At 46.2% G+C, this 25,852-nt stretch overlaps 1 protein-coding gene across 2 annotated transcripts in view; it reads left to right on the plus strand.

The window, feature by feature from the left end:
- Window positions 1–25,052, plus strand: part of NOC3L (NOC3 like DNA replication regulator) — a 468,680-nt gene extending 443,628 nt beyond the window's left edge. Inside the window, exon 21 of one of the 2 annotated variants that reach the window (XM_086922466.1) lies at window positions 24,650–25,052. In XM_086922466.1, the coding sequence (XP_086778592.1) occupies window positions 24,650–24,781 (132 nt within the window). In that variant the 3' untranslated portion in view covers window positions 24,782–25,052. The remainder of the gene's footprint in view (window positions 1–24,649) is intronic. The other variant, XM_086922467.1, reaches the window with a different exon arrangement.
- Window positions 25,053–25,852: the final 800 nt, after the last annotated feature.

The following is a 25,852-nucleotide window of genomic DNA, read 5'->3' on the forward strand; positions in this document are numbered from 1 at the left end:
AAACGTTAAGTATGTTTTTCAGGAAAGATACTTTTTAGTCTTTTAAATTCGGCAATTTTCAACCATTTCAATGTTACCCTACTGCAGAAAACAACAATGCGATTTTACGGGTAAGTACCCAATTTACAGTTCCAGGCTTCAGGGGTTAAGGTCAGCAGAGGGCAAGGTTCAGGAAAGCACAAAGTCCTCACCACCAGCGACACAGGGGCGGCCGGGTGCAAAAGTCAAACTCAGTGATAGGCCCTATGTGTTTCAATGGAGGCTGGGGGTGCTTTCATCTACACTGCTTGCAGGTAGGTAAATCGGTTGCAGGGGCCAAGCACATGGGGTTAGAGCAAGCACAGGGGAGGCCACAAAGTGGCACCAAACATACACCACCTGCGGCACAGAAGCGGCCGGGTGCAGGGTGCAAACACAGCATCAGGCGCCCAATGTTCTTTAATGGAAAAAGTTGGTTAGACAATCAGGCTGCAGGTATCGCACCGGAGGCTGCAGGAGAAAGACCAACAACAGCAGAGTTAAGTTGAGGTGTTGAGGTCATAGGGGCACCATCGGTTCAGCTCATCAAGGCCCAGGGTCTTCGGGTGTAGGGGTGTCCTTAGACATCAGATTATTCTCAAAAAAGCCCGTCGTGGTGGGGGAGCCTCTGAATTCAGTCTGCAGGCGTCGTTGTGGAGTCCAGGAGGGGTCAGCCAGCACTAGACTTGAGGTCAGAATCACTGGGGAACTTGGTAGACCACCTGGACATGGGCCAGAGGAGGCGCTGGGTGCAGAGTGGGCAGGACCCGCGGATCATGAGGGCACAGGAGTCCTTTGTTTAGATTGCTTGGGGACAGATCTTCAGTCCTCGAGAGTCTCTTTTCTTTGTCGAAGGGCAGGCAGTCTTCCTTGGGTTCTGGAAGTCGCTGCCTGCAGGACAGGCATTGTGTTCTTCCACATGGTCTTTGAAGCTGGAGACAGGCCAGTAGGGCTTGGGCCAAGTCAGTAGGCATCTTTAGGCTTTACTGCACTGCATCTTCTTAGCTTGGCAGGAACTAGTTTCCAGATTTGGGGGCGCCACCTGAATACTAAATTTAGGGGCATTTTAGGAACGTAGCCGGTATGGCCAATGGGCACCTTACCTGTGTGACTAAACCCTCAATTATGCCACCCTCCTGTGGGAGGGGGCATACTCCTAGCCCTGATTAGAAGGGTCTCCCCATCTTCAAGATTGTGGGGACTGAAAGGTGTACTTAACCTCGCCTCCCCCACCTTGGGTGTGGAGATGCCAGAGGTGGGCACACCACCTATTCTGCCTAGCTTTTCCCACCCAAAGTGGGAGTGTAAATCGGGGGCCGCCATCTGCTGAAAGCAGTAGAGGCTAGGGGTCTCGTTACAATGCCGCAGGCCTTTACAGCTTCCTTCTCAAGCACTGTGCCCATCTTGGGGGAGGAGGTGTAACACGTCCTCCCAGGATGTGCATTGTTTCTGGTCCCAGAGAGCAGAGGCTGTGGACCCAGGGGTCCCGAAACTTCAAGTCAAAATATCTTTATTCGGCTTATTTAAAAACCATACAAAGAGAAGAAGAATAAAATACATTTCATATAAAATTTTTCAAAATACACATGATATAGAAATCTAGCAACAATTTTAAGATTTTATAATAAACAGTTAAAAAGATTGTATGACATAAATAACTAATCTTGACAGACAGCTTTCGCTCTTGAGGCGGCAACCAGAAATTTAGCAACGCAAAAAGTAATGTGGGGGTTAGGTAGTAGTTGTAGGAAGAGCAAAGCCGGTCTCACCTGGGTGAAGCCGGCTTTCTTAAGAATTGGCAACAAGAATTTTTTCCTAGGCTCTAAATATAACCCACAAAACATAACAAAATGCATTGTATCTTGCGCTGAAAACTGGTCACAGCTACAAGGCGGGGCTAGTTCTGGCTTCTGCCAATTATTAAAAGAGCCTAAATAAAAATGCAACAAATTAAATCTAAATTTGGTTAAAAGAAACCTATGGAAGGGGAGAGTAACGAAACCAAGATATGGCGCGAGTGATGGCGAACTAACCAACAGGCAATGATCCCTCACTGCCGGCTTTGCTAGTTCACGTTCTTCACGGCATATTTCCTTCCTTCCCATGAAGGACTTTTTGACAAAGTCGAGATCTTGGATCCTAATGATCTTCGGGGAAGTAAAAAGCTCCGGGCGGCCTAAGTCAACGAAAGCCCTGGCCAAGTAGGCCAGCCAAGGAATCTTGTTAGATTTATCGAGGGACAGGACATCGGTCAAGATCTTGTGGTTTAATGGGAGTTCTTCATTCATCCATATTTTTAACCAAAGAATCAAAGGGGCCATACTCAACTTATCTGAAAGAAACTGAAGGCCAACTTCTTTATGTATAGAATACGTTGGGGTCGACTGGGGTACAGAGAGCAGGGCTCTGATAAATCTATTCTCTGCTCTCTGAATTGGTTCCACATTTACATATCCCCACAATGCGGAACCATATAGTGCAATGGCCACAGATTTGCTATTGTAGATTTTTAAGATGGCTTCCATAGGCCTAGCCCCTAGCCTACCAGCAAAACTCAAGAGCGCTGAGGATGATCGTATGACGGCCAACCTCTTAGCTCTAACCTGTGGACCCCAGGTCCCTTTCTGGTCGAACAATATACCTAGATAAGGAAATGTGGATACCCTAGAGACCAGATCCCCCCTGCAGGTGAATGTTTTGTTTCTCTTCCTACGACACTCTAGGCCCACCACCATTGTGTGTGACTTGGCTACGTTTATTTTAAGATCTAATTGCTCCATAAACGCACCGAAAGCATTCAATAGGCGCTGGAGCCCAACTCCCGTACGGGCGATCAGCACGGCGTCATCCGCGTATAGGAGTGCCGGGATCTTTGTTGCTCCTACACGCGGGACGTCGGCTTCCTGCCCCTCTAGGTGCGCACCCAGGCCATTGATGTAGATGGTAAAGAGTAAGGGGGCCAAAATGCAGCCCTGCCGCACACCCCTTAATGATCTGAAGAGAGCAGTACACCTGCCCTCGTTCGTCACACGTACACTCGAGAAGAGTTCTTGGTGCAGGGAGGCCATAAAGGTGACCAATGCCTCATCAATGCCTATCTCCAACAGAATGGACCACAACTTAGTCCTATTGACCAAGTCAAATGCAGAGGAGAGGTCCATGAATGCAAGATACAAAGACCCCTCCTTAGCTATAGTGTATTTGGAGATGAGGAGATGTAAGTTAATGCACTGTTCGATGGTCCCCTTTTTTTCCCTAAATCCATATTGGATTTCGGACAATCCGCCACAACCCTCAACATTCTCCCTCAACCTAGATAAAAGAACTCTCCCTAGAATTTTTACTGAGGAATCCAGAAGGGATATAGGCCTATAACAGCCTGGATCATCCCGCTGTCCTTTTTTAAAGATGGGAACTATGGTAGAGGTGTTCCATGATGTAGGTACAGGGTTACCATTAACTGCATTAAACACATTTGCCAAGACTTCGGCCCACAGTTTTGGGGAATACATAAAAAAGTCGGCAGGCACACCGTCAGGGCCAGGTGCCTTGTGCTTTGTAGTGGACATAATGGCTTTCTCCACCTCAACTCGGTTAAAGATAATGGGGTCCCGAAACTTGTTTGGTGATGGCAGGCTGCCTACAGCCAGCCAGTCTGTGACCACACTAGGGATAGTAGGTTTCCAGGGGCACCTCTGAGGTGCCCTCTGAGTACATGGTTCAGTGAATCCCTCAATGGCATCAGTGTGGGTTTATTGAGAGTTGTAGTTTGGTACCAAACACTCCTGGTTTCAGAGAAGCTATCATGGTGCTAGGGAACTCGAGTTGTTGCTTTTCTAGCCCACTTACTATCCCTGGCTCATGGAGATATGCCCACACCTGTGGTATAGTGCACCCTGCCTTAGGGCAGGAAGGCCTGCTAGAGGGTGTCTTACCGATACCTTAGGCAGTGCAAGTTGGCATGGCACACAGACAGTGTGCCATATCGACTTTGTTGTTTTGTCTGCACCAGGCCATGCATGCTGCAGTGGCAGTCTGCAGGGCCTGGTTGAGGGGTCCCTAGGGGATCCTCTTCAGTCCTGATGCCCTAGGTACCCTGGTACCATTTGTGGTTGAAGGGACAACTGTGGAATAGTTTAGGGAAGAAGCACTGGCACAGGAGGCCTGGTTGGCAGGTACTCTGTGCATTGCAATCGAAACCACATCAAATACCAGGCAAAAAGTGGGGAATAACCATGGAAAAAGAGGCACTTTCTCACATCAAGTTTATATAGTTCATTTGGGGTGCAGTGAGGGTACTAGCTCTTCCTATATTGATGACAGGACTCCAGATAGTGCCAAGAGCCTTGTGGTAGACGTCTTAGACGGTCACAGCATTTAACCTGCATGAAGTTGCATATCTCCTGCTGCTGTTACTACTATTCACCTGGCTATTGTGCTGCTCCCTTAACAGATTTGTTGTCTGTTACCTTGAATGCTTTCTAACATGCTGTACTTTGATTCCTGACTACCCCTTTTCCTTTCAGGGGTTCCCTCTGACGTTCTCTTCGCTCATCTACTTGCACTACATCCGTGACACCCTCTTCTACTAAATCAGTCTGTCAGTTACATTTTATTACTATGTATTTCAGAGAGGACTCCTGTCATTACAGCTAAGCTATAGTCTTCCATGTTGATCTCTCAGAGTGTTAGGCGGCCCTATTTGTTTTTAACACCAACCTGTAAGTGGGCTGGTATAAGCTCACTGGCATGTTGAGTAAATCCTTGCTACTAACTTATCGCAATTAAGAATAATTAAAGCACAGGCATGTTATGGCTGCTGTTGAAACAATTTCCAGATCTGATTCTGGCTATACATAAATAAAACCTAAACATTCCTTTAGCATATCCTCTACTAGCACTGCCCAGCCAGAAAAGAGTATGGAGGAGAACATCAGCATATGAGAACTGAAGGCTAGATTTCTAGCCCTAAGGTTTTACTATTCATTAGCACCACCACAGCTTTATTCTTTTGGGATAAAAGGTAGTTGGCCTGCAGGGTTGGTACATGAACGTATATGACCTGCAAGTCCAGTCACAATGCCAATTTCTTCGTATCCAAAACCCGCAGGACCCATTGAATGCCAGTGGTGTAGACAGCAGTGGATTTGGCCCTTTAGTGGCCATAATAAGCGGATGGATGGGAAATTAAAAGGACTTGGCTGCAGCGGCCCAGGGCAAGGGGGGACTGCTGCTGCTGGTGTTGGTGACATCTTCCACTGGCAATGCTCCTGTTCCTGCCACATGGAGCCACAAAAATGATGAATGATGTGAACGGCCTCTGATAAAAGACTTGGCCCCTTGAATATCCTTAGAACTTTCAGTATTGTTTTTGGAATTGGCAGGTGGGGGAAAGCAACCCCGCTGCAGAAACCATACTGGTTCTATTCTTAAATCTTTCTAGAGCAAAATTGGCTTCCTCACCAAAAAATAAAGCCCTAGTCAAATGACATGTCCATAAGTGAGGCTTTGATGTCCCTGACTCCCAGTGATGCATATAGCCTTGCCAATTCAATCGGTGGTATCCAAGACTGATATCAAAATATACTTCACTGTATACTGACCGTATGTTTAAAGAAATTTCGTAAGTCTTCAGGTAAAGTGGGCAAAGTCTCACGTGTCCTATTCCAGGAGATGTGAATGTAGCAACCCAAGAGACAAACTGCATACAGAGATTGGAGTGCTAGGCTATGCGGAAAAACTCATTTGCCCATGTCCATTTTATTAGATTCCCTGTTTGAAGGGGCAGTGGGAAAATGAATAGAGTTCGGATTTACTTTGCACGTGGAGGCCTGAACAATAAGGCTCTCAGGAGTAGTTTACTAATTCAGGAAAGCTTGCATCACCCGGTGTAGGCATGTGCTGGTTAGCAATCTGGCAACTCACTGGCAGGATTGAGTAAGAGTTAGACGAGGCTGCCAGAAAGGGATTCAGTGAAGGCTTCACTAAATGGCAATAAGGGCTCTGAAGTAGAGGGCTCAGGTTACAGGATTTCGGTCAGAATGTTGGCCTTCGCTCCACTATAGGCAGCTGCAAATCTAGTAGCTTTGTGCTACACTAAAAGTAGCACTTTTCCATAGGGACTTTTAAGGGCCAATTAAATTGTGTTTATGGTTATGTATCCAAACTACTGGTATTGTGTTGGTTAAGGTACAAAGCAGCAACACTGTAAGGGGGGTGGTGGTATCGGAGTCAAAAGTCGAAGCCAGAGCCAGATTATTTGAGGCTCCAACTGAGACCTCCCTGGAGCAAGAGGGTCAAGAAGGTGAAGTGTCCCGTTTGAACTTTTTCTGTTTCCTTTTTGACTTGTCTCTCAACTTAGTTTTCAATTTATCTGAAGATGGTGAATAGAAACTGGACAGGAATACATAGCCTCCTGACTTGAAGCAAGATTGTGACCCCATTTCTTGCTCAGTGATATAGATTATGTTCTTGCTCCCTGATGGCGTTTGGATGCATCAGGGAGCTTTTGTCACATGACTTTAGCTCATGCTTTGTGACAGAGCACCAAAGACTGGTGTTGTACCAGTCCTGCCCCACAACCACCAACTGCACTCACCATACTGCTCATTTATAAAGAAGTGGTCTCTAGATACTGTTGGTGCTGCAAAGGGATGCAAACCTTCCTCTCCTCTCAAAAGCCAGTGTAACCAAGCGAACTCATGATCCTCTTTAATGACATGCCTGGATGATGAGGTAAATAATTTGAGGGGTTTTTGTAGGACTCAGGTGATGAGATTCTGTGATTCACCCCATTGCAATGAAGTCTACAGAGGAATTTTGTAAGGGACCATTGACTGCCAGTTCAATGAAAGGCTTGGACTACTTGAGTGGAGCTGTTAGCATAATTATTCTGAGAAAGTATCTCAACATCCGGGTTCTTCATAAATGGGGACAAGACATCTGGGTGTACCCAACTGTGTTTGAACAGCCTTGGAGGCTTGTTTGAGAACCACCTGTTTGCTAAAGTTTCAGAGGAAAACAAATCCCAGCCAACCCATAGTGCCCCAAAATTGCTGCTGATAGTGGATGATTCAAATACTGGAATACCGACACATTGTCTCTCCATAGCAAGACATAACCATTCACTGTTTTATGCAAGCTACTTCAGTACAACCAAACATGTCAACAAGAAACCATTCATCTGAGTAATCTTCTCTTGAGTGCCCCACTACATCTTATTGGTCAGTTTATCATACTTTAAACTCCCCAATCCCTTTTGTGAGGGCAGTGGGGGGGACTGCTTTTGTCAATTTTCAGTTCGGCCTGAATGCCACTTGCTAAACCTATGCTTCAAAACGTCGCTAGAAAAACCGATATTTGCGATGAGGAGATTCAGAGCATCACTGGTGTGGTAGGGTGCTCTATACAAGAGCTGCACTCCACCTAAACCTGGGAACTACCCAGAATTCCTTGCTGCCATTTTTGCATAATTTAGGTGGCACTCTAAGCCTGAAAGGGTATTGTTTTGACCAATATTGGGTGCTGTCTTGTGTCTGGACAAAGCTAAACCTCTCTGAAGAGCTGTAATGTCAGTGCAACATGTTTCAGGGGTTACTTTCATTCTTTCCAGGTTGGCTTGGATGGTATATTACCAATCTAAACCTGTAATACTATTCCTGGAGTTGTAAAATGCTTTTGTCATTTTCAGTTTGGTAAGGATTTCACTTGTTAATCCTATGCTTAAAGACTTAGTTGTAAAAATGTCAAGAGACTTTATCGCTTTCTAGCTAGGCGTGGATGGTACTGTGCTAATCCTATGCTTAAACACTTGCTAGAATAAGAGACATTTGAGGTGAGCAGATTGTGTGTCACTGGAGCTGAAGGGTGCTCTATACAGGAGCTGCTCTACACCTAAACTTGGGAACGACCCAGAGCCAGAGTTCCTTGCTGCCTTTTATGTATGTATGTGTATATATATATATATATATATATATATATATATATATATATATATATATACACACACATAACTCGTGCCCTAAAGAAATTGTAACTTGCGCTCCCGCCATGCACATTCTTTTTTTTTTTCTTTTTTTTTTAAACCTTTATTGTGCATAATCAGCAAACAAATACGGGCCCACAACCACCTGGCCGGCCGCGAAACATTTGGAGCACTGTTGCAAGTTATACGGTAATTCGGCAGTAGAGCAATACTACTAAGCAATCATTCAGAGTTACACTGGACCCTACTGTACTACCGATATGCAGGAGGAATGAAGGTTAATTTTAAGGTTTTAAAAGGCATTTTCAAAAATTGAAGAACAAGGAGAGCCATAGTCCAGTCAGTCCCACTACAGCACAGGTATGCAGCGATCAACAGGTGAGTTCCATGAGACAAAGGGAAAGTTGGAATCAAATTAGCGGCAGCACGGAGCTTACATCAGGCTAGTTAATCAAGCAATACGTCTAATGCCGACAAGAACCCACCCAGCTTCAAACCAAACTATAGCCCCAAAGACAGAAATAAGATGAGTAAAAGTTGAAGAAAGGAAAAATAAGGCCCATAGAAACAAAAACCGGACATATAAATCCCCCCACCCTACACGCATGCAGAGGCTACGGCCTACCCCCCCCCCCCTGCAGTGTGTCTGTCGCCCATAAGAGTACGCGAAATATAGAAGCAAGACATAGGAAAGAAAGAAGAAGGAAGAACATCCTATAAAGCTGGAGGAGGGCCAAATTCAATTACTCCCGGTCTATCCCGCCATGCAATCTACTTCCACCCCATAAACAAGATAAACAATGGCAAACCTCAATTACAGTATGAAATGGGGAGAGACATTCCGGTTCGCACAGTCCAACGTATATTAAAAGTGTTCCAGACCAAGTCCCCGCCAGCCTATCAGTCCCAGGTCATAAGAAGGGGTACCTCAGCCCTGGCCAGAACGTGACAATCCCTTTAGACATGGCATCCGAGGAGGGCCCGATCCAAACAAAGCCGGAGGACAAAATGGCCACCATTGATAAAGAAGAGAGAGGTGGAGACAAAATGGACGTCTCCAGTCATCAGTCGAGCCGCAGGCAAGCAGGAGGAGCACCCCCAGACACATAAGACGATATCCATTCCATCGCAGGGAAAAAAGTACTTGCGAGGCAGCAGGTTCAAAGGGATACAATGTCAGCAAGGACGGAGGTTGGGGAAACAACAGCATTCCCATAGACAAAGTCTCAATCCTCATCAAAAATGGAAACATTGTAGCGCCACTAGAGCTGCCGGGCGGCCATTCACGAGCTTCGCGGCAGCAAGAGATAGTCCTCACCTCCCTGCCCTCACTCGGCAATCCGATGTCCCCCTCAGCGACTGATAAAGGCAAATCGGTGCGGCGCTGGGAACTGGCCGGTCGTGCCCGTTCCGACATAAGTACTGCGTCGTCCAGCCGTTCGCCCATCTCACAGGAGAGTGCACGCCATTCAGTCCGGAACTCGGCAAGTGCAGCCAGAATGTCCCCGCAGGTCGGCTCCGGCTGCGGGCACAATAGCTCTGCAGTCCAAGATGTTCCATAGAGTGCAGCCCACAGCTCGCTATCAGGCAGGGAGATACTGTTGCGAGGCGAGATAGCACCCGCCATACCGGAGGAGGCAGCCGCCATTTCTTCCTCGTCAAGAGGTGCACAAAGAGAAGGGGGCGAGCTCAGAACTGAAGGGTTGTAGTCCAGGCAGGCATGACACACGACATTGGAGCGATGCACAGGAGAGGCCATTGCTGTTCCGTTACAAGGCAGGGGCAGACCAGAGGCGACCCGCACAATGGGCGGCGTAGGGCAGTCTCAGCGCCGCTCAGGGGAATGACCGCATCGGGCAACCACGTCTCCACTGTGAGCCGGTCTCATAGAGCGAGGCTCCGGGGTGCTACGAAGAGGATTCGTCAGACTCCCCCTGCGACGGCGGGGTGGAACAAGGCATCCGCGCACCCCGGGCTCAGCAGGCTGCTGCCGGTCCGGTGGTCTACGGCGGCAGGGAACGACACGGGTCTCAGAGCCAGGGATATGGAGTCCGTCCAACTTGCGCGACGATATCTCCCGCAATCCGGCAGGTAGGGACCTCGGAGGAACACTGAAAGTGTCAGTGCGATCGTAGCTTCGTTCCGCTTCGGCTCAAACATAGATCAGAAGGCAGGATGTCGGTGCGGAATGCACAAGCTTGCGGAGCCGGGAATCGAAGCGTCCGTTCAGGTCGCCATCTTGGCTCCTCCCCCGCCATGCACATTCTTGTCCTCAATAATGTAATTTCAGATGTTGCAGTGATGTTCAAACAATGTCATAGAAAATGTCATGAGTGATGTAAAATGTGAGGTAATAAGCAATGCATGGCGAGGGCAAGACAAGGCCCTCGACTGGATCCGCTTCCTCCTCTCCGGCAGAATGCAGCGGGTCAGACTCCCCCCCCCCCCCCCCCCCACCCTTTCCTCTCGGACACTACACCAACTACTTTAATGTCTACATGGCTCCGCTCGCCCCCATAGTCCAAACTTATGGACTCAGCATTGTGTCATACGCAGACGACACCAAACTCATCCTCTCCCTATCCAGCGAACCCAACACCGCCAGACACAATTTTTGAGAAGGCATGGAAGCCGTCGCCAAATGGATGAAAAACATCTGCCTTAAACTAAACTCCAACAAAACAGAAACACTCATCATGGGCCCACACCCTGACGCCTGGAACGACACCTGGTGGCCCCCTGCCCCCGGAAATCCACCCACCCCCATGGACCACGCACCCATCCTGGACTCTGAACTCAAAATGGACCGCCAGATCAACGCTGTCTTGTCCTCCTGCTATCACATCCTCCGCCTCCTACGAAGACCTCAAAATGGATCCCCCTCGAACACAGAAACGCCCTGGTCACCAACAGACTCAACTACGGCAACACACTCTACGCCGGAATAAACAAAAACCTCACACACAAGCTACAGAACATCCAGAACGCCGCCGCAAGACTGGTCCTCAACCTGCCAAGACACTGCCACATCTCCCAGCATCTGCGCACACTCCACTGGCTCCCCATCAAAGCTAGAGTCACCTTCAAGATGCTCGCCCACGCGCACAATGCCCTCCACAACACCAGACCAGCATACCTGAACAGCCGACTCAAATTCCATAAAGGACCCTACGATCAGCCCAGTTCTCCTACGCTGTGGTACCCCGCACCAGAAAGACCAGATCTGGTGGCCGCTCCATCTCCTTCCTCGCGGCCAGAGCCTGGAATGCCCTCCCTCTCCACCTCAGACAGACAACATCTCTCTACATCTTCACAAGAAACCTCAAAACCTGGCTCTTCGACAGACCCCCTCCTTGATGGACCTGAACCTGCGAAACCCCCCCTCCCCCAGCGCCTTGAGACCCTCATGGGTGAGTAGTAGTGCTTAACAAAACACTGATTGATAGGGCACGAGTTATAGTGTCTACAGGACACAAGTTATTGTTACTTGAAATAACTATAACTGGTGAATTTCAGTGTTTTCTTCACCTAAAAGAGTATGTTGTAACTGACATTTTCACCCAGCTATAACATCCCTTTAACCTTTTTTTTTTTAGTGAATTTCTACTTTTTAGGGAATTTTAATTTTTTAACATAAGGTAAGATCTGTCGCTGTGCAGTTTATGGAGTTCGGCACCCAATTCCTCGATGGCACCCAAACTCACCCCTGTGCACTGTCTTTGGCCGTGCGCGGTGCGGCCAGGCCCTGCGCCCAACACCCTGCAAGTGCCCTACTTCCTGCAGCCCACTGCCTTCAGCTGTGTGCAGCATGCAGTTAGTTGCAGGCCCTAGCCACAGTCAGCGTCAGACTTATTGACTTTGTCAAAGGGTCACAACACCAAAATATAAAATGGGAGCCTATTGGCTTTAGAAAGGGGTGAGCATATCAATATTTATGAATTAGACCCATCATCTTTGTCCAACCACAAGAGGCACTTTCACTCCAGCTGAAGACGATCGAGCTGCAGCTTGGTATGCTTTAGAAAAATATGGTAAGTTCTCCTTGGGTCAGGAATTTAATGACCCAGGAGACTAATGGGGAGGGAGCTGGTGTACTGCATGCAGCCCCCACAACATTAGAAAATGTTTGGTAGTGCCCATGCCTCTTCTAAAGGCACCCACCACCAGCAAGAAAAACATTTCTTCAGGGGTCATTGCATGCAACGCTGCTGTCCCTAGAACTGATCGTTTGCAATGCCCAGTTCTCTGTTGCGAGATGCTGCACTCCTCCATAATCTCCCTCCCTGTTTTGCACACATATATTCCTAAGGATTTGACCTGGGTACATGGAGATTGCAGTTGGCCCAAGGGCTGTATAGCACTTGCAGGCCTTTTATCCCTGCAACTGTTAAACTTAACAATTGATAAAGTGTTCTCCCTGAGGCAGGTTGGAAAGTAAACACAGCGTTCAAGGACAAGCAGTCACACTCTGATCTGGTCATTGTTGCTAGGGCTCATTCATTCCCACCCGCCCTGCTCTGCACCTAAGATGTACCGAGGATTTGAATATGGCGTCCAGGACTTATATATAGTAAATTTGGGCCTGATGAGAATAGGCATGTCAGCTATGATCACTGTCAAAGCACCATAGTGTTACAAATAGCTAAAGGTATTGTTCAATACTCCTACACAGTGCCCTTACCAGCCTTCAATTCTCTGCACATCCTTACCTCCCCTGAACTTGCTGGATGACTGCGATCGGACTTTGTATTATAATCTCGCTCAAAGCTACTAAAACATATGCCCCAGCTGAAAGAAGTGTACCTCTCCCTTTTTTTTCATAGATATTGCTTATTTGCTTTAACAATGTTCTTCCCCAGTCCCCTCGACTCTTGAGAGATATGGCCCCACCTCATGGAGCATCAGCTATCCTAACATCTCTCTAATAATGCAAAAATAAACTTCAAACATAACCTACTTAAACAACTTCTGGAAAAACTAAAAACTGATACATACTACAGTGTGAGCAACGGCAACAAGAAAACTGACTTAGTCTTCTACTCGAAACGCGGAGTGGAGAAACATCTTCCTTCTCGACCTACAAGTTACTCAAACAATCAAAATCCTTTATGGAACTAAACTCGCCACGTCCCCCTCCCTAAGCTTTAGAGTGGAAATCTCCATTTATAGTTTTAGGACAGGGAGCATACTTATACAAGCTACATACAATCACCTCACCATCTTTGACTGACACATCCCATCTCTTCTTAGTTCATTTAGACAACATGGCTAGGTGACCCAAACTCTCCCTTCCCCACTCCCGACCGTCGACCCAGAACCTACTCGCCTCCATGACTCCACTGACTTGCTATTCAACTTTGCTGCACCCTGTGACACACTAAGCAACCTTGCTGCCACCCTTGGCACACGCCACTTCGCCAAGTAATCACTAGAATGACTTCCCATACACCCACCCTAACCAACAACCACACAGAAACAAAATCTGCTGACGCACACTCAGAGCCCGATGGCGCCAGCATCAACTCAAAACTGTCCACCACACAGCCCTCTACGGACTCGCCCCTCTCTCCCAATGTACATCCTACTCAGCCCACACACACTGTCCACCTTTCCAACCTCAACTACATTGGCCTCTCCTTTAGTGAAGCTCGCTCGCCTTCTATAAACACCAGACCCGCCTTTTATCCACCCACTTTCAGAGCAAGGAGCCTCGCTAACATGCTTACCCAGCTCCTGAATTGAATAGAACCAAAACGGTATTCTCTAGCTTAATCGCACGTAAAAAAGGACACCTTAATCCAGGCCAAGTTAACCAGCTATCACACTCCTGGTACTGAGAAGTTGTTTCCCCATATAGGTTCTCCAACTATCAGCCAACACACCCGTTGGATCTCTGTTCCCTTGAGTCATTCATCCCACAGACCCTACCGATTTCTCAACCCTATATCTGGCAGCAGATGTACTCAGGGAATCTTACATCACACTGACCCCGAAAATGGTCCACAAGCCTCCATCCAAAATCCCAGTAATCATGGGCACAACTAGAATCCCTCGAATGATCACCTTGCCTAGACCACCCTCTCAATACATCATCAATCCAACACTACATTCCACAAACAATAGTCCTACCTCGCCAACAAGCATGCTTTTCAACTGTAGATCAGCAGTTAAACATGCTACAGAAATCACCAAAACTGTACTTGCTGAAGGAATAGATATTGCATTCCTCACCGAAACCTGGCTCAAAAAGACTCAACCCCTATATGAGACCTGCTCACACCACCTGGCTACACCATCATTAGACAGGACAGACCAGGGAGAATAGGTGGCGGGCGGTATACAACCGTTACCACGCATCTTTTACCACGAAGTACTGTTACAACGAAACCATTACAACGCAAGGGTATTTACAACGCATTACACTACAACGCAGCTACTATTACAACGCATACCATTACTACGTAAGTTTATCTTTTTTTAAATTCATTTATTAGGGGTATTGGGTTATGGGGTACAGGGGTATTTTTAGGGTTCAGGGCTAGGTTTGGGGGTACAGGGGTATTTTTAGGGTTCAGGGCTAGGTTTGGGGTACAGGGGTATTTTTAGGGTTCAGGGCTAGGTTTGGGTTTTGGGGTACAGGGGTATTTTTAGGGTTCAGGGCTGGTTTTGGGGTACAGGGGTATTTTTAGGGTTCGGGGCTAGGTTTGGGTTTTGGGGTACAGGGGTATTTTTAGGGTTCAGGGCTAGGTTTGGGTTTTGGGGTACAGGGGTATTTTTAGGGTTCAGGGCTGGGTTTGGGGGTACAGGGGTATTTTAGGGTTCAGGGCTAGGTTTGGGTTTTGGGGTACAGGGGTATTTTTAGGGTTCAGGGCTGGGTTTGGGGTTTGGGGTACAGGGGTATTTTTAGGGTTCAGGGCTGGGTGTTGGGGTACAGGGGTATTTTTAGGGTTCAGGGCTAGGTTTGGGGGTACAGGGGTATTTTTAGGGTTAGGTTTGGGGTACAGGGGTATTTTTAGGGTTCAGGGCTAGGTTTGGGGGTACAGGGGTATTTTTAGGGTTAGGTTTGGGGTACAGGGGTATTTTTAGGGTTCAGGGCTAGGTTTGGGGGTACAGGGGTATTTTTAGGGTTCAGGGCTAGGTTTGGGGTACAGGGGTATTAGGGTTCAGGGCTAGGTTTGGGTTTTGGGGTACAGGGGTATTTTTAGGGTTCAGGCTGGTTTTGGGGTACAGGGGTATTTTTAGGGTTCGGGGCTAGGTTTGGGTTTTGGGGTACAGGGGTATTTTTAGGGTTCAGGGCTAGGTTTGGGTTTTGGGGTACAGGGGTATTTTTAGGGTTCAGGGCTGGGTTTGGGTTTTGGGGTACAGGGGTATTTTAGGGTTCAGGGCTAGGTTTGGGTTTTGGGGTACAGGGGTATTTTTAGGGTTCAGGGCTGAGTTTGGGTTTTGGGGTACAGGGGTATTTTTAGGGTTCAGGGCTGGGTTTTGGGGTACAGGGGTATTTTTAGGGTCCAGGCTGGTTTTGGGGTACAGGGGTATTTTTAGGGTTCGGGGCTAGGTTTGGGTTTTGGGGTACAGGGGTATTTTTAGGGTTCAGGGCTAGGTTTGGGTTTTGGGGTACAGGGGTATTTTTAGGGTTCAGGGCTGGGTTTGGGTTTTGGGGTATTTTAGGGTTCAGGGCTAGGTTTGGGTTTTGGGGTACAGGGGTATTTTTAGGGTTCAGGGCTGAGTTTGGGTTTTGGGGTACAGGGGTATTTTTAGGGTTCAGGGCTGGGTTTTGGGGTACAGGGGTATTTTTAGGGTTCAGGGCTGGGTTTGGGTTTTGGGGTACAGGGATATTTTTAGGGTTCAGGGCTGGGTTTGGGTTTTGGGGTACATGGGTATTTTTAGGGTTCAGGGCTAGGTTTGGGTTTTGGGGTACAGGGGTATTTTTAGGGTTCAAGGCTGGGTTTGGGTTTTGGGGTACAGGGGTATTTTTAGAGTTCAGGGCTGGGTTTGGGTTTTGGGGTACAGGGGTATTTTTTTCTATATATATATATTAACAAATTCTTTAATAAAATTTAATTTAAATAATTAAATTAATTAAAAATTATTAATTACATTATTTAAAAAAATTATATACTTACGTTGTAATGGTATGCGTTGTAATAGTAGCTGCGTTGTAAAGGTATGCGTTGTAAGGTATCCTGCGTTGTAAAAATTGCGTGCTAATGGTATGCGTGGTAAAAGTATGCGTGCTAACAACATACATCTGTGGCGGGCTAGCTATCATCTGCAAAGAAGAAACCCAGTGTTTCACTCTAAAGTCCTCAAACTGCTCGACTTTCAAATACCTGGGAGTTGAACTTGCAGCCAAAGCCACCTCTCCTATCAAACTACACACCGTCTACCATCCACCTGGTGATCGCACCCTCTTCTCAGAAGAACTAACTGACCTAGTAAGATGGTTCTCCCTAACTGACTAGAAGGACATGTTCCTGGGTTACTTCAACATTCACTGGAACGACTCGGAAGACACCACAGTCCTTAACCTAACAGACCTTCTTTAAATAAATGATCTGAAACAAATCTGCACAAACCAACCTGTAATAAAGCCTCCAATCTAATTCTATAATTACCAAAAATTAGCTTGTCTCCCTTTGATCCGTCACACCCATTGACTGGTCTGACCACCATCTCATACTGTTCAATCTCAAGACCCACCTCATGTTCCATCCAGCACCATCCAACACACCTACGCACTGGGCCATGAACATCAAACAAATCCCAATAACGGAATTGGAATCCAGGATCAATGCCCATCTACAGTATCAACCTTTCCCCCACACCGCTGATGATCTTACCACCGACTATAATACACTGATTGACTGATGTTCTTGACCAAGTGGCGCCACTTAAACTAAAACGCTCTAGAAAAATCCCATAAAAATCCTGGTTAACATCAGATCTTAACCAGGGGGCATGGCTAGCCGTGTCCTGGTGAAGCTCTGCTTCACCAGGACAGCATCCGTCCCCCCTCGGGGGACGGATGCTGAAGTGGAGCCCGAGTGCCGATCCTTCTGAGGGGAAGAGCTGCACGACTGACGACGGAGGGGGCCCCACCTCCTTGGCTGCCCACCCTCCCGGGAGTCGGGGATGCTGTATTGCAGTGGGCAAGGGATGGAGACTACAACAGGGGACCGCAATGAGTATCACCCAGCGCATACGCTACTAACCTGCGGCAGAACTCTGTGTGAGAGGGAAAGCGTAGCGGCTGGGCTGTCTGATGATGGACCGGCGGCAGCTTCCAGACATGATGCCACTGCAATCAAGCTATCCTGGCTGATGAGGGCTTAAAGCCCAAAACCGTTCCTAGGACGCTTGTTACCAGTCCAGGGAGGACCTGGCTTGGCAGTTCGGTCTGGACTGTTCCCATGGGGCACAGGGTCAAGACTGATTTGCATGTGGCCGGGTTCAAACTGGAATGGCATGGTGAGCAAATAAACGATGGATTTAGGCCCAGATCTCTGTTCTGTCCATCAACTGTTGTTTTTGCATTAGCCCTGGACCCACGACAGGCATTCGACTCCATAACGTGGAGATACATGTTTGCTGCCCTACAACTCTTCGGCCTCCCTCCCGAATACCTCCAATGGGTACGGCTGCTCCACTCTAACCCCACCGCCAAAGCACGCCCTGGGAACCATATCTCACATGAATATACTATACACAGGGGCATGAGACAGGAATTACCCCTTTCACCCCTACTGTTCGTCCTGGCACTGGTGCCGCTAGCGATAGCTCTGAGACAGTCGGCCGAACAACTGGGGATACCAATAGCGGGCATCACACACTTAATCTCCATATATGCTGATGACATCCTCCTTCATTTAAGTGTCCTGATGGCCAGGGCGGAACCCCACCCCAACATATTCTCCACTTTTGAGCGTATCTCGGGACTAGCCATTAATGAGGGAAATCTTACACCTTCTATTTTCAGAATGTGCCACACCCAGACATGTATGAATTCGGCCCCTACAATCTGCCTGTAGCACATCAGACTTTCAAATACTTGGAACTCCACATATACCAGGCACAGCCTGATCAATTAGACTGTAACCTCATGAAAGCAATCACTGCTATACACTCGAGTATTGCTTTTTGGATATCTCTCCCTTTATCAGCAATGGGACGGATCGACATCTCCAAGATGGTGATGCTACCCCGTCTCCTATATTTCTTTGTAAACCTTCCCTTGATAGTTCCACAGGCCACCTTTTGTACTCTGGACACACTCCTCTCGGAGCTCATCTGGGGGAAGGGTCGACGTAGGATTAGCCTCAAGAAATTACAACTGGAGCCCTGTAAGGAGGGGACTGTAGGTCCCCGACTTTCAAGCGTATTACTACGCAAGCCAGCTCCAGTGGCTGTCATATTGGACGGCAGGCAGGAACCTGCAGGAAATAGGCTACGTACCCCATGGCCTAGACCAAGGAACCCTACACAACCTGCTGCTCCCAAAAATAAAAATTCCCCGGATGGGGCCCCGTTGCTTAAAACTGCACTTCAGTGCTGGAGGGGGACGTTACGTTACACCTCAATCGTGATCCCATATGCGAGTAATATCTCTCTACTAGGACTACCTATCCCCGGGTGCAGGGTCACTAGGACTCTGTTGAAAAATCGGGCAGAGGCCGGTGTTGAAGAGGTTGGATCGTTATTTAGTGATGGCCCTCTACTAAACCACAATACTTTCATGCAAGTCACTGGTGCACCAGACCGCCTGTATGATATGATTAGATGGGCCAGTGCCGAAAGCAAGGCAATTAGACGGGAGGAGGCACAAGGACTGAGGAAACACCCCATTTCTATGGACTGGGACATCATGTTGGAAGCCTTTAGGCAGAAAGACCTCACACCTGCACACATCACCCCCACTCCATGATGTACCCAATTATATATAAGGTTCAGGAGCAGTTGGCGCCGTATAGACCATGACAGCACCCTATCGGGACGTCAGCAACAGTGGATAGAATCTCCCGCTTCACAAATGCGATAGGTTGCGAGGTATTTAACAAATGACCGATCAGAAGGGAGGGTGGGGGGAGGGAGGGAGGGTTCACGTTATGGGAACCGTTTTAACATTGTGAAATGTATTTATTTCTAGAGATATTATGGCATATTTGAAAATGTACATCAATTGTATTATATTCGTATCGACCACTGAATGTTATACTGACATATGCAACTTGCTATTTAGTCTGTACCAAAAGGAGACTTGTACACGATTGAAAAACAAAAAATGAAAATATCATAATGTCCTTGATAGGACGCATGGCCGTTATTGTGTGACACTAAAAGTTTGTTTAATAAAAAAAAACTCAGATCTTAACAAAAAAAGTAGAAAACTAAGACTGTCAGAAAGGATATGGCAACAGAACCCCTCTAGGATGCACCTCTCACTTCTAAGAACGGCACGGCTCTCCTATAAGAAACACATCTTTAGAGAAAAAGACACTTTTGTTTTTTTTGCTACCATCTTAACTGCACTAAGAAGAGATCCATGGAGCTGTTCAACATAATTAAATAACAAACTACCCTTACTTCCCCACACGAAAAAGACACCAATGAACGCTGTGAAGAAATTGCTTTCTTCAATGATAAAGTTGCACAAATTGAGTGATCCATTATCCAAGTCACAAATCTGACATCCCTACCAACCTTCTCCTCTGACTGAAAATCCACCAAGGAAGATCCCCCTCAAGACTTAACTAATGACTTAAAACTAATGTCAACTAAGATTTCCTTCAACTGAAAAACAATGCTAATTGATTTAATTTCAAACCTATGACGGAAAATTAAGTTTTCAATATAATTAAGAACTTGATGCCCCAATCCCACACCCCACACTACTGACTCCATCCCATCCATCATAGTACAGTACCTCAACCATATCATCTCTTCGTTCTAGACTAAAATCATCAACGCATCTCTTTCCTCAGGCCGTGTACCTTACTCTCCCAACTAGGCCAAATCACACCCATACTTAAACAAGCATTTGCAATGCAATAGGTCTCGCATTAGGAAAGTTTGAGCTATTGGTCTTGTAAATGACAATTTTTTTATTGATGTGTTTGTTTTGAAAATAGCTAAATTAATAGCTTTGTCATTTACAATGCCAATAGTTAGAACTTTCGCAAATGTGACACCTATAGCATTTGTAATGCAACATGTTTTGTATTCACGTGACTTAGATGTATTGATATTACAAATTACAATGGCTTTTAATTTTTTTAAATAATTAATACTTAAATAAAAGTGATTGTAATTTATAATGGCAATAGCTTAAACTTTTGTAAATAACTTTTGTGAAGATTATGTTCAGTGTATTTTATTGTGACGAAAATCCAAGAACAGAAGTGAAATATTAACATCTTTTTGTGACATTTGTAATAAAGCTTGAAACATTGAGAGAACATATTTGAACCAGTTGTTGTTGAATGGAGCAACACCCATTCTAGGGGCCACCAAATTTGCCTCGAGAAAAGTAAACTCAACATCCATCCCAATCTAACGTAGGCATGGAGAATACAGCAAGCAGAATCCACAGTTATTTGGCATGGCACAATGCACTTTACAGTCAATGTTAACACTTAAAGCTTCCATAGACATACACCAACCAAAGTTCCGCCACAATAAGCTGCCATTGAGACATACTGCCATGAAGACTCTCAGACATCATATCAAGTAACCTTCGTGGGATCATCTTCAAGCATCAAATAAGCCAAAACACTCTACGGGCCTAAATAAGGTCTCCCTGCTAACAAACTCTCACTGCCACCAAAACATTATTTATATGAATTAGAATTGAAATGGATCGTCCAGGCTTCATGAGAACGCTCCTTGGACACTTAAGAGGGCGAATGGTATGTAGGGGCCCTATTGACAAGCACTCAACTCAACAAGCAATCAGCTAAAAACATAGTTTACTCAGCGCGCAACCCTTATATAGGTTATGAACAAGTTGTACTCAACACGCAACTTAACTGCAACCGCTGTAGAGCATACCTTATCTAAAATGATAAATCGTGCCAATAGGTTAAGGGGATATAGCAGTTGACGTGCATCGGTCGTGAAAACAAAGCATATACTTTTATGCCCATACATGAAATGCACCCCTGAGAAATGAATCAACACTCTGTGGTTGGGAAACGTGCAGTCTGCTCTTGCCTGAAAGTAAGGCATGCGTTAATCAACTGAATGCCATTTCATCGGCTCGATGCCCCTGTGCCTCTCGTACCTGCTGCCACCTCTGCAGCTTTGCTGTCCTGTTGCCCAACCACAAACTCCTCCACCAGGCTGTGTGTGCGCGTGTGTGTGCGTGTGTGCGCGAGGGAATGTGTGTGCGCATGCGTGACTATGTGTGATTGAGAGAGAATGCGAGGTAGGGGATAGTGTGCCTGTATGTGTGCCGTATGCCTGTGTGTGCATGCGCACGCCTGTGTGTGCGTGCGTGCATGCAGAGGGGTGGGGGCTGCCTGTGTGTGAGCAAGGGCTTTGCGCATGCGCAGCTACCAGACGCTCGCTCCCGAGGTGAAATCTGACCTCGTCAAAGCGCGCGTCTGGTAGCTGTCCACATTCCTAAATACGGGCCACAAAAGGTCTGAAGCAGACACTCTCAATGCTCACGCATTGAGAGTAGGTCTGCTCGACCTAAAAAACCACTGTCAGACCCCCAATGCCCTCAATAACCTCAGACCTATCACCAACCTCCCATTCCTAGCCAAAACAATGGAGAAGTGTGTCCTACTATAACTCAACCAATATATAGATTAATTCAACCTTGGTGGCACCTTCCAATCAAGATTCAGAAAAGACTGTAGCACAGTAACTGCTTTGTTCACTATCTCTGACATTCACAGATCCTTATATGAAGGTGACACCTGCCTCCTAATCCTGCTTGAGTTATCTGCTGCTGTTAGTACAGTAAATCACCCAGCATTGCTCGAGACACTCAAGACCTGCACTGGTATTAATGACACAATTCTAAGATGGTTCACACCTTACCTGCAACATAGCTCACAACAAATAATGTGGATGCTTTAAGTTGTTCTCACACACTGTCTCACTCCGTAAAGTCCTTGGGCATCTCCCTGAACAGTAGCATGTCAATGAGGGTGCACATCAACAACTCAGCCAAAAGAGTGCTTTACACACTAATACATCCCCCGCCAAAAAAATACTCTTGATTCCTCAGGTTCTGATGAAGGTCTGCTTCGACTGGGCCCAAGTAATTTTCAATGCCCAGGATTGGCCAAGAAGAATGTGGTATGTGGACTTCTGCACTTTTCCACATGTCCTGTGACTTCCATTCAGGCTGAACCTTCTCTCCCAGTGTTGTTCTCCGCTCCAATATCCGAGGCCTCCACCTCCATGCTTTGAGTTTGAGCAGGGGCATCGGAGTTCCTTTCAGCTGCCATTGGAGTTAGTGGGCATCATCTTCTCAGCATGGCGTCTCTCCACCAAATCCATTTACACTAGCAGATGTAGCATCTTTGTTGCACGGTGTCCAGACAATAACAAGGATCCCATGCAGGCCAGGCTGTTACAGATCCTGCACTATGCACTTTACCTTTCTCAGAAGGGGTTGTGTGATAGACACTGTTAAGTGGGATTTCGCTAAGTTGTCAGCATTCCTCTACTTACCAGATCAGCTATCCCTTTTCAAATTCCCATTGTCTTGCATTTTCTGAAAGGGTTTACAAATTTGCACCTGCCAGCCCATTTTGAGGTGCCCTAGTGGGACCTTAATGTAGTTTTGACTTTTCTTATGGAGACTACGTTTTAACCCCTCCATAGTAGATTGATGACTCTAAAAACTGCAGTCTTGGTTGTTTTAACTTGAGCTAGGTGTGTGAGTGAGTTACAAGTGACTAGTTACCGTCCCCCTTTTACCCTGACAAATTGGTGTTGCGCACCAGGGCTGCTTTCCTGCCCAAAGTGGTAACAGCTTTCCGCGTGAGCAGTCCATCACCCTTTCAACTTGTTTCCTCTACCTCATCCCACGAAGGAGGAGGAGAGGTTGCATGTGTTGGCTCTCAGGCTTGTGGTCAATCATTACCTGACCCACACCAAGGACATAACCTGGATGACCAGCTCTTCAGTCAATACTGTAATGCCAAAAAAGGTAAAGCTGTGCAGAAAAATACCATTTTGATTTCAAAAGTTTTTATTGGAAATTTCAGGGTTTAGTAGCATACAAATCAGAAGTAGCAATGTACATATAACAAATACATCTCATTATACCTTATTCAAGAGGATATGGCGTAAATATTAACAGAGAAAGGCATTATGTTCCTCGATGGTGTTCGTACCGTTGGTGACGGTCGTGAGGGTAATGTGGTAATTTTGTATTGGATTATTCTCTGCATCGAGATCTGCTAAGCTTTGGCCAAGAAGGACCCTCCAGAAGGGAATCAGAGCCCGTTCCACCAGGGACAAATAGCCACCTCTGCTCTCGCCAGAGGTGTTCTAGTTGCAGAGATCTGCTAGACAGCGACGTGAGTGTCCCTACCCATCTTTTCCAAACACTGCGACCTGGATTCTGAGGTGCTTAGGGACAGCCACTTTGCCAGAACTGTTCTGGGGGATTTCCTTGTCTAGCAATCCATCAATCCTCCTTCAGGGGCAGGTTATTGCGTTGTAATCCATTCTACCGGCGAGGAATCTGAAGGTAGAAATATCCAGCAGAATAAAAAGTTACTTACCTGCATTGACAAGCTTTCTGATGGATACTCTGTCTACCTGTAGATTCCCCACTGACCCGCCCATCTCACAGTTTGATGGATGTGTTATTGGGAGTGGTTTGAAGATCAGTTTTTGTTTTGGTACTGCACTACTCTGTCAATGTCAGTCCGTCTGCTTGCCTTAAAGGCTTGGAAAAAATGGATGGAAACTGATGTTGTGCTGGAGTGGGCATTATATTGCTTCAGTGATACCACTTCTGGAGTCATTATGAAGCTAGCGCTCCCCTATCGGTGAGGTGAGGACCTTGAAGTTTTGTGGATCAAGTCCGATGCTTGGGAGACGTCCTACAGCTGAGGAATATGCAGGTATACACCAGGAAGATCATTACCACAGGTAACTTTCTTTTTCTTACGGTCACAGTTGTACAGGCACTATACCAAAAACTCAGTGCTTTGTTCTTGGAGAGTTTGCAACTGGAAAGCTGCATAGGATAGATAGTTGGCCGGAGATAGATGGATAGATTTAATGAGTTCCCAAATTGTTTCAATTTGCTGACCTTGATCGGTTACACATGGTTTTCAAATAGAAGTTTTTCTGTAATTTTAACCAGTTAACTGTCGTGGTGGAACACTGTTCTACGTCTGGTACTGATAAAATGACCCTGAGTTAGCAAAGAAAGCTTAGAGCTTTCACTACTCCATATTATTGTGAAATGCTGTTAAGCATTTGTTTTGGCATTATAAAAGCTTCATAATTGTACTGTAAGAGTTGTTTTTGTAAAGCCTTTCTATGGAATGAAACACTTTGTTAACTTTGTCTTTCCCATCCCTTTTTGCAGTGTCCATAATTGCATTAGACATTTGAAATCTCTATCAAAATGCTTTCAGTTTTAAACACCAGCTGTTCTGTCTTTATACTTTGCAGGCATCATTCATGGAAAGGGATTCGTATTCGAGTGAGGATTTAAAGGAGTTTATAAAGTCACATCTGGATAATTCTTCTACTGAGTTGCAGCTGGATTATGCTCAGCATTTAAAAGCAGAACTGTGTAAATAACGGGAAGTACTCGCCTTTGAACGTAACATTTTAAAAAATGAAGAACGTGCCAACAACTTGCTTAACTCTCGCACCAAGGAAATGCAGCTACTTCGCTACTGTATATTTTTAATTGGAGAAAAAGTGATGGACTGTACATAATGATGACCGACAGACCAGTTGCAGCTACATTTGTGGACCAAAGGCATGTTACATGTCTGTGCTCCACGAAACATTGTAATATTTTTTGCATATGTTATAAAGGAATAAGTAAAAAAATATATTCAAATGATTCATTTCTCATTCAAGTGCCTAGCTTTTCAACCATGACTGTATCATGTTTAAAGAAGTATCAGCATATACATGTTTTACATGTATTATTCAGATATCATTATGGTGAACACTCCCAAAGCCCCAGGCAGGATTCCCTGATCAGATCGTCACCTGAACCTAAATAAGTGTGTTAGAAATGGATAGCGTGGTGCAGAGCGGGCGGGCCAAACTCCAGAGGAAATGTGCAAAGCATCCGCGCAGCACAAACAGGCAACACACAAGGCACACTACAAAAAGAGACTCCACACCAGGTTAGGTGAAAAACAGTATGTGTATTGTAAAATAAACACATCAGAAGGGAATCACAGGTGCAGATAAACTGTGCCAGCGGCACCGGTGAATAATTCACAGGGGGACTATATACAGGGCAGCACCAATCGTGCCACTGCCATAACAAGTCCAAGGATAACTGAAAATCCATATGTAATAACGTCTCACCGGCCGTACCTACTGGTGAGTAGACATGCACTTGGCATAAATCAATTTAGGCATTTGTTAAGGTAGGCCTAAACATGAAACCAGCCACGTAAGCATTAGGGAAAAACAGTAGCATAAAGGCATTAATCATGAAAACACGTTATGCATAATTTCAGGCATAAATCATCATTGCCGTGGCCTGGAATGGGAACCTCAGGTTAGGCATAGTATGCAGAACACCAGCATTACAGCCTTGGGGGGAAAAAAGAAACCATTAGCACTAGGCATAAAACACACAGTGGTCGGGCATAAAGCCTGAATCAACACCTTAGGCTTATCGTC

This window comes from Lissotriton vulgaris, chromosome 5, assembly GCF_964263255.1.
Source record: "Lissotriton vulgaris chromosome 5, aLisVul1.2, whole genome shotgun sequence".
Classification (NCBI taxonomy): Eukaryota; Metazoa; Chordata; class Amphibia; order Caudata; family Salamandridae; genus Lissotriton; species Lissotriton vulgaris.